Raw genomic sequence first — 14,695 nt, 5'->3', positions numbered from 1 at the left:
AAAAATTTCAATTTCAACAAGGGGGCAAAGAAAAAGATCTAAAATAAAAAGACAAAAAGTCATACAGAAAGAAAACCAAGGATAACACAAAAAATAGCAACTGTAACAAAGGAAGCAAGAAATTTCATCAGTCCAGAAAACTTTTTACTTTCCTTAACCTTCATGCAGGATATGAAAATAATAAAGATACAGGATAAGTTATAGAGATTAAAAGTTACATTAAAATGATCAACGTGATCACTTCACTTTGATCATTTTTCAAACCCCCATGAATAAAGTAACACTCATAATCTACTCATGACCTCAATCCATTGTTGAAAAGTTTGAACACATCAGCATGTCAGGAAATTACTATATCATCATAATCTGAGTCACAAATGTGAATCATGTCTTTTCTGTAAATGAGTTTTAGTGCAGAACATTAGATGCATGTATTGAGATCATATCATCAATTATTAGAGAACATACCGCTGAAACTTGTTATCATCCTTTTCTTCTCTTTTATGCTTTATGAGTAGAATTTATAACAGCAACAATAAAAACCTACAACGTTTTTCAAAAGCCATTTAATAGTGCATGATATTTCCTCGTTGCCCGGCACAGAACAGGTGCTGCACCTGCAGATAGTGAGCATGGATCAGTGCACACTCAGCGATGGTGGGGTTTATAACCCATGCCCACTAAGGCTTTATTTGATGATTTTCAGTGTTTATTTACTCCTGATTTTCTAACTGTTGTGTGTAGTCTATATTTTGTATAACCTGTACAGCACTGTGGTCAGCTGAGATTGTTTTGAATGTGTTATGCTGTAGAAATAAACTTTGACTTGATTTGACCTAAGACAGTGCAACCTACAAGGAAAAACACCAGCAGAAGTGGCAAAAATGAATAATAGAGGATCTATTGCTGCTTTTCTATTATGTTATAATGTCCACTCCCTAAGCCAGGATCTGGTTTCTTCCTGTTAGAAGGGAGGTTTTCCTTCCCACTGTCGCCAAATGTTTGATCTTAAGCTAAATTTAGACTTCTGCAGGAAACCTACGTCCTAGCTGGTAACCAGAAACTGCTTTAATCCCTACGCCACAACCTTCCATGCCTTTAGACTTGTTGTGGTATACGTCATCCCAGCGTGTAGTTACATTTCTCAGAAGAAGCACTCAAGGTTACGTAGAAGGTTGCAGCGTAGGGTTAAAATAGGGTTCTGGTTATGGCGTCAGTTACTCTATGCCGCATTAGTATTAGTATAATTCACGTGTTATGGGGTCATCTGATTGTGTGTTTATTCTCTGTATTATTGTAGGGTCTTATCGTAGGGTCTTTACTTCACACTATAAAGGACTTTGAGGCGACTCTTACTCGACTCGATTTTCTTATTGTGATTGTATAAATAAAATTAAATTGAATTAAAAGTAATCCATATTAGCCAGTATACTGTATATATTCAATTCAATTTTATTTGTACAGCCCCAAATCACAACAACAGTCACCCCTAGGCTCTTTATATTGTACACTGTAAAAAAAAAAAAGTAATATAAAAGTATTTTACTGTGTATTTTACAGTTTTGTACTGTTCTTCTAGATTATCATTAAATTTACATAAATAGACTGTGATTTTACATTTCAAATGTAAATTAACGTAAAATTACTGTAAATGTCATAAAACATAATTTTCTTGTTTTTTAAATGTATCTGTCTGTACATGTGCATATTTAGATTGTTAAAATACTTTCACAAATGTATCATAATTTCACAAATATGTGTAAGTTATTTGAAAGATTGAACTGTTAAATTCAAATGTAATGCTATGGAAAAATATATAAAATAATTCCTATAAACTTTTTTTTTACATCAAATAATTATTATTATTGTTGCGATTTAGGGTGATCGTGGCTCAAGAGTTGGCAGTTCGCCTTGACACTCTCGGTCGTTGTGTCCTTGGGCAAGACACTTTACCTACCGCCTACTGGTGATGGCCAGAGGGGAATTGTAAAGCGCTATATCAATGCAATCCATTATTATTTAAACCAACTGTTAACTGTATATTTCTGTACATTTAAGTGTTATTATTCATATTGCCACATTCATTGACCTTGTTTATGGGTAATTTCATTGTTTAATCACGTTAAAATGTTCCTAATTTAATGTTTAAAAGCACTTGAAAAAGGCAAAATCCCATGTAAAATTAGGGCAACAAACTGTATTGTCATTACTGAAAATAACCGTATTTTTATGGGAAAGTTATTTTCTGTTATTTTCTGGTATTATTTTGGCGCCCCAGCTGCTGGAATATTACTGATTTTTTAGGATTTTTTTTTACGTTGTAAGGTAGACCCTACAATAATACATACAGAGAAAAACCCAACAATCACATAACCCCCTATGAGCAAGCACTTGACAGTGGGAAGGAAAAAGTCCCTTTTAACAGGAAGAAACCTCCAGCTGAACCAGGCTCAGGGAGGGGCGGGGCCATCTGCCATTACCAGTTGGGGTGAGAGAAGGAAGACAAGATAAAAGACATGCTGTGGAAGAGAGCCAGAGACTGATATAATATACTGTATGCATTTATGTGTCCAATCTTTCTAATTTTTCTTTCTCCCTCCCCAAAATAAACTTGCCTTGCCCAGTGGCTATGTACAGGGAGCCCTCTCTACATGACGTTGGTGAACAGAGTCCGCCCAGAAAAACGCCCAAGACCTCCAGTGATTCGCCTGTGCTCCAGAACGGCAAGAAAGATCCTCAATCCAAAACCAAAACCTCCTCCTCCTAGCGCTCAGAGACACAGGAGAGAGGAGTGGTAGACAACACGTGGACAATGGGCACCAGCGGACACCTGAACAAGTTTGTTAGGGCTACCCTCCCCCCCACATGCTGCCTGTAATACTGATCCCATAATGCACTGGTGACAAACTGGGTAAAAAGCAGAAGCAAGTCCAGGCAGAGTGGAGTTGGCCAGTGGGAGGCCCCTTTTACCTTTACAGAAGCCCATTCACACCAGCCCACCATGTTCTTATTTAATGACCTTTATGATTAGCAGAGCCTGGGATCTAAAAGCAATAACTCCGCAAAGAGGTGAAAAGTGGCCTAACATTGTACAGCATGTCACCACAGCGTGTTCAACCAGCTGGAAGGGAAAACCCCCCACACCCTCTAGACATCATCATTGAGATCCTTCCAGTCAACCAAATATCCAAACAAAGTCTTCCTGGGTTTAACACAAAGAGTGCACTGGGTAAATCTGTCCCTCTGCTGCACATGCTCCACAATTGGGTTACGTCTTTATTCCCCTATGGGGTTTAATGCTAAGGTTAGCTTGATAAAGAGTCATGCTAATGTGAGGCTGTCACACAGACCCTTTGGTTCTAAAGCCATCTGCTCACTCCACATCTTCAGCGTGTGCGTCAGCAACTTTGTGAGATAGCCTGAATATGAGTCAGTCCTATATGCGTGTGTGTGTGTGTGTTCCCTTCTTCCATTCACCTTTGCTACGATTTTATTAGTTCGTGACATGGACTCAATTTTCCACTCTGCGGCACAAGAAAGCCCCTCCCTCCTCTGCGGCTCCGTTAATGGAGTCTGGGACTGATCAGAATCTTTCGACCCTTAAACGAGGGGTCAAAAGCTCCCCCGGCACATTGCGTAACCGCATAACCCACACTCATTTATACACTTACATCTACACATGCATGTTTGTGGTTTGTGCAGCACGTGCACACACTTTAGAGCCCAGATGTCCATGAGCATCAGCCGCTGAAAACCATCTCACACCTTAACACACTTAGCAAAGTGACACGCACGCTCGTGACTGCGCCCACTAACATGACACAGTGGTGAGTGTGTGTACGGGTTCTGGGAGATGATGAGGATATCATCAGCGAAATGGGTTGGTAATGGAGCCTGGCTGTGCGGTTTGTGACTGTGCTGCAATAGCTGTTTTCACTGTGGCCGGCCATGCATTGCACAAACCCTCAAGGGCCACACACTATCTGTGCAAATCATCTTTTGTTTCACTGCACACACACAAATACACACACACATATATATAGAAATGCCAATTTTGTATTTTTTCATCATACTCTGCCATCATGTTCAGGGGGTCTGACTTGAGATTTTGACCTAATTTTGTGTGAAATAGTCAATATTCACACATACACTGATATTCCAGTGAAAGGCTAAAACTAACAGAACAACCTTTCATTGGATATAAATCACAATCAGTAATCCTTTTAATTGGATTTAATGTCAAGTGGCTGTCTTGAAACTAAAGATAAATAATATATGACAGCTGGCTACGCAGCGCTGTGAGTAAAGTAGTCTGAAAGTGTCTGCATTTTCTGAGTTTTAAGCTGTTTCACTAATTTGTCATACACTAAGAGTTATCTTGCATCCGTATGAGAATTACACTTCCCCAAATTTTCGCGCTGCATAGCATTGTTCAAATAAACCGTGTTTATTCCTTAAAGATAAAGATAAAGTTAGAAGACATTATGGAAAGCAGCTCTGGTGGAAAAAGCTCAGTTCCCCCTGAGCAATGAGGCAGCAATACTCAAAAAATAAAAAAATGCCCAAAATGCTGACTTTAAGTAATTTGATTTAATGTAAGTTTCCATCTATTATTTATTTATTTTATCATGTAAGTACAATGTAAAAGGTTCACTTTAATGGTCAAATCAAATTTAGTTGATTGATATACCTTCGGTTTATACCAAGGTGATCCTTATTTGAATAAAAACCTTTGATTTTAGAAAGATTTAAAAATGTTAATTTTAATTTTTAAACTTGTAGTTTTCAGGTATAAGTTTGGGAGTTTCAAAAGTTACATTTTCAGAGACTTTATTTGCATGTATTCCCAGATATCAGTTTGGGAAGCAGATTGTACTTTGAAAGAGTACAATTAAATGAACTATGCCACCAAATTGCATTATGGGAAATGTAGTAACTAATGATCTGTTTTGCTGGAACCAAAGTCAGGATTTCTTCAGCTTCTTCTGCACTGATTTTTCATATAAAGTTCCCATACTTCATACATAAATTAGTGTAGGGTACTCAGTTAAATTACTGTAACATTAACTAAAGAAACTAATGCCGGGGAATCATTTGTTAATGTAATTTTTAACATTTTTAGAAATGAACTCTGCAGTTTTTTGGGGGTTTGGTTTTATAGTAAATCTCTCCCAGAGAGTTTGATTTTGATGCAAAGAGGAATTCAAGCCTTCTTTACTTGTCACGTCCTTACAGTTATTATTTAGAGCTTATATACTGTGATCCCATGATATGACTGAGGCAAAAATAATTAAAGTTGTATGAGCATAGATGATGGTACAAGAATGATGGCTCTGAAAAAAGGAAACTTAAGCGTCTCACATCTTTTTGCCAGTGTTTATTTGTTAGCCTGTCCTGGTAAAGAAAATCACTAGCATATTTAATATTTCACTCCTTTCTTTCCGGAGACCTTGTTTGGTGCATTTCCATTTGTTGTTTCCATTGAACACAAAAAGCAATCATTTTTCATATCAAACTTGCTACAATATGCCAGGCAGGGTAATTGTTTCTGCCTTATGTTTATGTACTGTGGGAAGCGAGGGAGTCCTTTGTGTTCGGGAGGTAAAGGCGAGGCGAGATTGATGATCAGGGCAGAGGGAGAGAGAGAGAGAAACAAAAGAAATGAGCGAGAGAAGAAGAGAAAATTTTAGGGAGGATAATTATGATGATGAGCACAACAAAAAGAGATTTAAAAGGGAATTATGCTAAGGTGGACACTCTTGCCTGAAGACACACATTTACTAGCGCTTCTCCTTATGCGCGTAATCCTCTGCCCCCATGCAACCTGTGGTTGTAAATAATAATAGCTGATAACCCAATCAGGATGGAGGCGAGGGTGCTGAGCAATGTAATCTTCTACCTGAGAATTGAAGCAAATTGTACCTCCGCTTTCCTGAAGGAAGAAAGGAAGGAAGGAAAGAGCAATCCAGTGAATACTTAAAGGAAAGGAAGTGGTCTGAGAGAGAGGAAATAAATAAAAGAGGGGGTGAAGGATATAAAGGAAGGTGATTCAATACATATATGATTTAAAATAATATATATTTTTTAATTTATTGTACTTAAGCTACTGTTAAAACCTCACTTTCACACTGAAGACCTTAATTAAACTGTTAAATAGACATTCAGGTTGATGTGTTTGACCAGACACCCTCCCTGGATCACACGATCCAGAACACAGTGTTTGACTATTATTTGCAGAGTAATTAGTGTTTAATTAAAAGAGGCTCCCTCCTCCCAGAACTGAAGCAAGTCTGTCTGAGACTGGATTCTCTTAGATGGAGAGAGTTACTCCACTCAACAAACAGAGCTTTTGTAACATCTATATTATGTATTTTAAGGGCTGGGAAATCTATGTTCCAATATTTTTTTATGTATGTCTCATGACTGTTGTTTTTGGGTTTTAAATAGGGGTTAAGGGCTAAAGTTTTAGTTTAAATAATCTTTGTGGAAGAGTTTAAGGAGCACGGATTTCGCACAGATTATTTTTACCATATAGATAAACAAACGTTTGAAAGTGTGTTCAGACAGAGCACCACCAAAGGCATTGGTGTTACGATGATAAATGACAAACTTGGCTCGTGTGTGCAAAGTTAAGCCGCTGTAGGAGTGCTTTAATCCTGCATTCTCTCTAATGGCCAGCAGGGGGCGACTTATCTGGTTGCACGAAAACGTCAGATTCTATAAAAGCCTTTGGGACAATGACCCAAAACCTCACTCCATGACGGTCTCGTTTGCTAGTTCCAAGATTTAATCCCATGTAGAGAGAAAAAATGCTAAAGCTCAAATCAGTGGATAAGAAAAATGAAATAATCTTTTCTCAAGCATTTTACAAAACTAACTATAAAGCACTATTCTACAAACAAGTAAAAAGCATATACCAGTTAAGGGCAAGCCAGTGCATCTCTTTATGTTTATGTGAGAGCTCAGCCATTAGCTCATCTTGCCAGGAACTATGCGGTCACCCTCTATTCTAGAATACTGTTGATATTGCTACATTCATAAAGGTAATTATAAAAGTGGCTTTTTTTTTTTTTTTAGCCCACAGCTGTTTTCATTTGCTAAACCAGTCCTCATCTCATCAAAAAGGTGCCCCGTGTCCTGTCTGAACACACCTCTGAGGGTAAAGTGACTGTGATGAAGTCTTGATCCACATTTTTAGGTTTGTGGTCTTTTGACAGAAAACCTTCGATACAAAGCTAAAAAGAACGTAAGAAGCAATGAAAGTGGAGAGGTGTCAATATGGGAAATGTGGGGTCCTGCTAGTTTGGATCTTGTCTCGTGAGAGTGAGAATATCTTTTTTAGTCCCTTTGTAATCCTTTCCTGACTCTTAAATACAGAAAATCACTGGAGGGGCCCTTTAACTTTCAAAATAAAAGCTGCATGAGAGCAAATAAGGAAAAAAATATTAAATTTTTATGGAGTAAGTGTAGGGCTGTGAACATTTTGTGTCATGCCTCATGTCATGTCATACAGTGACTTTAAAGCCAAACTTTTGTTAAACCAGTCCATCTTTGTCACTTCACTGACCCCACGTCAGTCAACACTGACATCTAGTGAATGATGGATTCAAAGCTAACTAAACTTCGGTGTGTTTTGCATGTGTGTGTGTGTCGATTCAGCAATTAAATGCAATCCATTAGAAATGATCCATCAGCCACTTAAAGCTGGATCAGACATCTGAGTGTCCCACTGTAAAATATGTAGACACTTTTGATTTTTATCCGACTGTTATTTAAATACTAGGTGCAGCCTGATTACTGATGTTAGTACCCATATTTTTTAAGTAACAACTCAGATTTCCAGTTAATAATATCATCGTCATTATTGTGATTTTTTAAGCTCAACTGAGAAGTAATCAGATTAATCCTGGAAGGTTTTATCTGTTATTTTTAGTCTATTTCAAGCTATGGTGGTGATCTTAAAGAGGATGTTGCTTTGTTTGCAGTCTTATTGATTTTACTTTTGCGGTGGCAGAAAAGTAGAATTACTAAATCATTTATAGCGGGTGGAAGGTTTGTGTGGCCACACGTGTTTGCACCGGTTTGTGTGTGTGTGTTTTATGCTGTGTTCGTACACACCTTCTTTTCCCTCCGTCTCTGTCCTGCGAGTCTTTTGTGAAGCCTGAAATCAGCCCGTCCGCTCTCAGCCTTCAGGCTTCACTTCAAACGACTCTGCGTAAATTACAGGATGTAAAGTTTGCCATTTCTCTCGGCGGCCGTCTCTCTGAGCACATGTTTGATTAGTGGACACCCCACTCCCCTCCCGTGGCTGAATTTACTGCTTTTAACTGGCTGATGAATGTCTCCGGATTCAGCTCTAAGCGTTAAATATTGGCCCTTTGGTGAGCTCGGCGTCACTGCTTCTTTATATATGAAAGGGATGGGGAAGGTGTGCCAGCTTGCGCCTAGATATCGAAGGGAGCTAAATGATGTCTATCTGATGCAGCTGCACCCTTCACACACACACACACACACACATACGCACACACATACGCACACACCTCTCCCCCCAGGGACTCCCTTCCCTCCCATTTCTCCCGAGTCAGGGCCCTCCCTGCTTACTGAGCGAATTACAACTGCAGTGAGAGTGAGAGGGTCATCTGGGGTTGTGAAGGACTCAGAGAGAAAGAGAGAGGCATGTGTCACATACTGTAGAGTGGCTACCTCGCGCCTCAAAGCCTCTCTTTGAAGTTCCATTTCCTCTCGGCGAGCCTTTTTTGCATACAGCTAATATGACTTCCCTTTGACCTGGAGGCAGCGCGTTTGTGTGTGTGTGTGTGTGCAGATATCCCACCTGCCAATTCTGGTAATCGTATGTAATGTTTGTGTAGCTGTTACTGAATATTTCTGTGTGTCCTTTATGTGTATCCAAGCAGAGAGAGAATAAAGTACAGAGAGCGAGAGAGAATAAATCAAGAGGCCAAATCAATAAGCATGAGTCCTTGGGCAGAAAGCAATAAACTCTTATTAACAAGGTGCAGCCACATTATCTGGGAGGGTGTGGAAAAAAGGGGAGAAATATTGATATAGAGAAAACAACTGCGTGTTTTATTAAAGCTTTTATTTTTCTAACACTTTGCCCTCTTTTGTGTGTGTGTGTGTGTGTGTGTGTGTGTGTGTGTGTGTGCGTGTGTGTGTGTGTGTGTGTGTGTGTGTGTGTGTGTGTGTGTGAGCTAGCAGAGCTGTTTAAGCGTGCGTGCGTGCATTACTTCGAGGTGGAGTCCCCTCACCACATCTGCAATGCAGCAGAAAACACAAAAAAAAGAGAAAGGGAGGAAGAGAGAGACTCACGTGCTCTGACAAAAGAGTGACGCCTTCCTCGGGTGTTTTTTTTTAATGAAAAAAAAAAAAGCTTTTAAATTTGAGAGCTGGAGTATTCAATGTCACACCCTGAGAAGCATTAATGAAACTTCAGCTATTAAAGTTTTGCATTTTTGTTGTTGCTTTTTTTTCTTTTTTTTTAAAGGCACACCCCACGATCTCTGAACACATCTGCATTGCACACACACACACACACACACACACACACACACACACACACGCACACACACACAACCCCCTGCATAGCCAGCGCAGATGTGGCTAAATCGGGTGACCTTTACAAGCAGATCATGGAAGGACTTCACCTCTTACAAGCTAATGCACCATCCACGCTTTAGTGGTGACTTTACTCTGTAGTGTTTCTTTACCTGTTTTCTAAAGTGTCATTTGTCAATCTAAGTACTTTGGGTGACTCTCGTGGAATTACTGTGATTTATAATGATATGATGTGAGGTCACATGTGATCCACGTAACTCCTGGTTAGTCACATTCACGTGTGTTTGCTGATTTGATGTGGTTTTGTTGCTGTTTAAATACATATCTGTGTCTTTTACTCTCATGTTGTGGAACTAAAAAGCTAGATCTGTAAAGAATGAGAATTGTGGGGTTTCAAACCCTCTCCTTCCGATCCCCCAGAATCCACCTGTCTGTCACGTACCGCCTGACTGACCAACCTCTGACCTTCACTGTCATCTGTCCTTCAAACATGCACACGGACACATTTCACGTGTGTGTGTGTGCTTGTGTCTGTGTGTTATTCTCTGATCAATCTGTCACTCGTTTTTTTTCCGTTCTGTTGGTTTTTATGGACGATCCAACTTATTGTGAGTCTTCCAGAAAGAATTTTAAGGAAATCATCTTAACATTATTTTAATGTTAGACATATTCTTGTCTTCCAAATGCAAAAAGAGTGCTTCAGTCTTCCAGCTATCAAAGCCACAATGACACTATTTTTGTATTCAAAATGGGGCAAAAAATATATCTATATATCTCTCTATATAAATATATACACGCAAATGTGGTTGGGGTGCAGTAACTCCCCCTGTTGCTGGCAAGGTGGAACAACACAACATTGAAACACCATCCAAACCCATGGATCGCTTGGAGGAAGGAGCTGAAAAGGACTACAGAGAGCCCTGGGAGTTCGGAGACTCAGACTTGTGGGCTGAGATGGAGGATCACAGATGGGCTTGACTACAAGCATGCATGCGCCAATCATTTACTGGACACCTTCAAAGAAACAATCCTTCCCCAATATTTACTCTTTGACACCCTTTAACCCCTTGACCCTCCCCCTCTTCAACACTTCTACTATCCCAAACTCTTCTCTCTGCATTTGCTATATGATCTGTATTTATTTCTATAATAACTTACCCAAAGTCAAAGGAGACATATTATTGGATATAATTGAATAAAACAAACTAATATATTTGTATGATTGTAACACTGGTCTCTGGAGTTTTTTTCTCTTTTTAATCAGGTCTTCTGTATCATTACATCTGCTTATTAGCTCTATGTTTGATTTATTAAAAAAACATCTAAATATCTACATACATATACATTCAATACATGCAAACCAAGTCAATTTAATGTCCATTTAATGAGCAAGAAGATACTTTTGGATGTGCCCTTATTTCCCAAAGTGAGACTGCAGCAGATGGCTCCACTACAGTTTACAATATGATATAGTATGGAAGATGGATGTAAATGCCCCCTGGTTATGTAATCCACACGTTAAAACCTCAACATTAGCCATTTTTGGGAGCTAAATGTTACCATATTTGATGGAAGAGTAGAGTGTGAATTTATCAGCTTGGTTAGGAAGCTGTCTTCATAAACTCTAACACTCACAGTCACAGCCAGTCGAAGTAATAGACTAATAAAACACAAGAAGAACTCGGAAAGCACAAACCTCTGCCAAGGTAATACTTACTTTTATGGGAACAACATTTTATTTATGTAAATTTATTTTGTTGCTTTTAAAAATACTTTAAAATTTCAGTGCTGTAAAAATCAGATAAAAGGAGCATGACAAACTGTTACTTTGATTCCACAAACATTCTGTAGGAGTAGTAATGGATAACATGAATAACTTGCGCTTATTAAATATTATTCTAAAATATATTTCTAACTAACTGGGCACTCTTTCTTTTGACAATACTTTCTTTAAAGATATAAAGCATTTTGGGTTCAGCTTGAAAGAAAGCCAGATTTAAAACGCACAAGTGAGATCAAATGTGATATGATTTTTTGAATCTTTATGCAGCATATGTTGATAATACACACTACAGTTATTAAGACGCTAGCTATAGGTTATAAGGCTTTTTGTCTGTTTTTGACCAATACATCATTGCTTTGGATGACCTTAGTGGATGTAAGCCAAATTTTAATGGACTGTTAACATGACCCTACTCTAGACCCCTAAAAAGTTTCATCATAATTTATTCAACAGGCTATGGTATTTACAAACAGAATAATGAGACACATCAAATGCTACCAAAGAACATGACCTCCTTGGCAGAGGTAACTAGAATTTCACTCGAGCACAGAAAGTAAGTAGCAAAAAGATCTGCATTGGCTTCATTTTTCTTCTTCAAAGGTTGCAGCTTAGCTTCAACATGCCAAGAAAATCACATCGTGTACTTTGTTTGCACTGTAAAAAATTTCCAATGTTTTTACAGTGCACTTTTAGTTGACCTCGGTTGGCAGTTGGCAGACTTTTATTTTGAAACTCTAAGAAAATGCAAAAATTGAAAGGATAAAACAAGATAAAAAGAAAATGATTAAATTGATGCTTTTTAATATACATACAGATGAACAAAAAGGAGGAAAGTTGACACTTTCAGTGAATAAACTATAATGACTTCCCCAAACATTTAGAATAAAGTTACACAACACAGGTTAACACATAATCTCTTTTTACTCATATTTGTAGATAAACAATCAATGTAATTTAGCTTAACTACTTCAGAATTAAATAATCATCTCTCATGAAGTCCTAGTTTGAGTTACTGCCAAAAAAAGCTTTATGCACTCTCCCCTGACCGGTGACGTGATGTGTGACTTGACACCGGGCGCTAGCTGTTAATAGTTAGCTTCTATGGTAATTAAATTGGCAGCAGGCCAAATGGCAGTGACAGTGTGTCATAAATTATGGTGGCGTGGATGGTCGACGAATGTGTGCAAGAGCAGTTTGGCATGAAGAGATGAGAGGAGGGACATAAAGACGGGGATGTAGATGTTTTACTGCAGGGGCAAATCAGAAAATACAGCAGTGTCTGGAGTGTTTCATCAACTTGACTTTATACTGAGAGAATAACAGCTGCTAATGTCTGGTCTGTTGGTTCTGCATGTGTCCTGTAGAACCAAAACATACATCAGAACTGAATGCACAAAAAGTTGAAATACAGTTTAAATAGGATCATTTAACCCCTCAGTTGGGCAAATAGGTTAAGCAATTAAAGGAAGTGATCGCAGCATGTGGGTGTAGGCAAGAGGAAGCTGGGGAAGAAGACTCAGCTGGAGGTAATGTCTCAGTGACATATTACAAAATAGGATTTTAGGTCAAAGGGTCATGAGATTAGAAAAAGAAAAGAGAAAGTCATTAAATAGATCAAATGAGCTGATAGTGAAAACTCTTGAGAACAAGAAGTTATTATTATTAAGATGGCAGCTGCCAGCGTGTTTTTGCATTCAAGAGTTTTGGAGCTGAGGAGAGCACTTACTGAAACAGCTTTCAAATCCAAATGTTTTCCAATTAATGTCTGATATTCTCCAGGATTTTAGCATCTCAACATTTTTGGGTCTAATATTTTAATTTCATAAAGCACGACATGTTTTTGTTAGGTGACAGGTCTGGTCAGCAGGCAGCTTAGTTTAGCACCTATTTCATCTTTATATAATAATACATGCAGAATGCGGTTTGACATTGTGTTTCATCGTGTCACCTTTGGACTGGATGTTGCTCTAAAACCTGTAAATATTGTTTAATATGAACCTTACAGGTACAAACGTTATCCATGCCATTTGGACTGATAATAACCTGATTGTTCCCTTTCCAAAAAAAATAATTTTAAATTATTATCCAATAGTCAGATTATTTCAGATTATTTGAGGCCCATGCAATTTTGGACCTTGTTTATGTATGTTTTTTGTTCCTCTGAATTATAGAGTTTTATCTTATAATGTGGCTACAGAACTGGCTTCATGGTTTTCTGAAGCAGAAAGCCAAAACAGCTGAACTGTCATTCTGTCAACTATCATTTCATAGGTTTTCTTTTTTCCCCCCAAAATTCTCAGAATCTCTTTTAGCTTCACAGTTACATAAACAGCAATCTAACTTTTTGGGGAGGGTTTTGGAAGAGGAAATATACCAGAAAAAATTATACAATTTTTTTGCATATAAAACCTCACAAGAATTTCTGCCAGTTTGATGCTTGTGTGTATCCCCAACCCCTTCACCAAAGCCCCACCCCTTCCTGGAGGTAATTGGAGCACACAGCAGCTGGCATGGCTGCCTGACTGACAGACAACAACAGTACAAACTGAGTACTGACCAAGTCAAAGTTTAGCTGTAGAGTTCCAGTGAGCTGAACTGGTAAAGAAAGCTAAGCAGGGAAGAAGTTTGATTCACTCATTCAAGATCTATTTCCGGGGAGGACAAGAGTTTGGTTTTGGGCCTCATCATGAAAAGCCTGGATCTGTTCCTGCTGGCATGTTGCTTATACAGCCTGAGCACATTGGGAGGTAAGTACAGGCTGACACAGTATACTCATGTAACAAAGCGTTAGTTGTCATGCAAGGCCAACATGAATACTCGTGTAGTATCTAATGTACAATAAGATCATAGAATGGAAAGTACCAGAAAAGAACAAATTCAAAATAGAAAACTTTACAGTAATACTTGAGAATATGATTTCTCTGACACGATGTCAGTTCCTATTGGAATACTGTACAATAAAAATGTTTTATTAGCACGTTTCGACGTAGGCTAGACATTAATACAGGCCCAGCAGTTTATGTGTTTTCTTCTGCTCATGTTTCTTTAGCTTATCAATCTGGTTTGAGTGTTTAATGTCTTTTCCCATGGGCTAATTTAGAAAATGGCAGAAATCACAGTGAGTCATTTATCAAGAGAGACATGTAGCATATCGTGCTGGTGTAACTGTGTAAAGAGCACAGAAAGAGCACAGAAACATGGTCATTAAACATAAAAATGAGAACCTTCAGTGGCTCTGTGAGGCTGTACCTCTTTGATCTGTTAACATTAGCATGCTAGCATTTGAAAAGCAGACAATATAAAAGATGGATGTGGCTATTGTGATGTCGCTCACTG

At 38.5% G+C, this 14,695-nt stretch overlaps 2 protein-coding genes across 2 annotated transcripts in view; both read left to right on the top strand.

The window, feature by feature from the left end:
• The window catches only part of fgf11a (fibroblast growth factor 11a), a 100,862-nt gene extending 90,058 nt beyond the window's left edge, over positions 1-10,804 (top strand). The window contains exon 5 of the mRNA XM_026161600.2: positions 2,625-10,804. Within this exon, the coding sequence (XP_026017385.1) occupies positions 2,625-2,767 (143 nt within the window). The 3' untranslated portion in view covers positions 2,768-10,804. The remainder of the gene's footprint in view (positions 1-2,624) is intronic.
• Positions 10,805-13,846: 3,042 nt separating this feature from the next.
• The window catches only part of chrnb1 (cholinergic receptor, nicotinic, beta 1 (muscle)), a 28,319-nt gene continuing 27,470 nt past the window's right edge, over positions 13,847-14,695 (top strand). The window contains exon 1 of the mRNA XM_026161599.2: positions 13,847-14,106. Coding sequence (XP_026017384.1) covers positions 14,046-14,106 — 61 coding nt within the window. The 5' untranslated portion in view covers positions 13,847-14,045. The remainder of the gene's footprint in view (positions 14,107-14,695) is intronic.

This window comes from Astatotilapia calliptera, chromosome 3, assembly GCF_964374335.1.
Source record: "Astatotilapia calliptera chromosome 3, fAstCal68.1, whole genome shotgun sequence".
NCBI lineage: Eukaryota > Metazoa > Chordata > Actinopteri > Cichliformes > Cichlidae > Astatotilapia > Astatotilapia calliptera.
The sequence above is the reverse complement of the archived record's forward strand: the minus strand, read 5'-3'. Positions and strand labels throughout refer to the sequence as shown.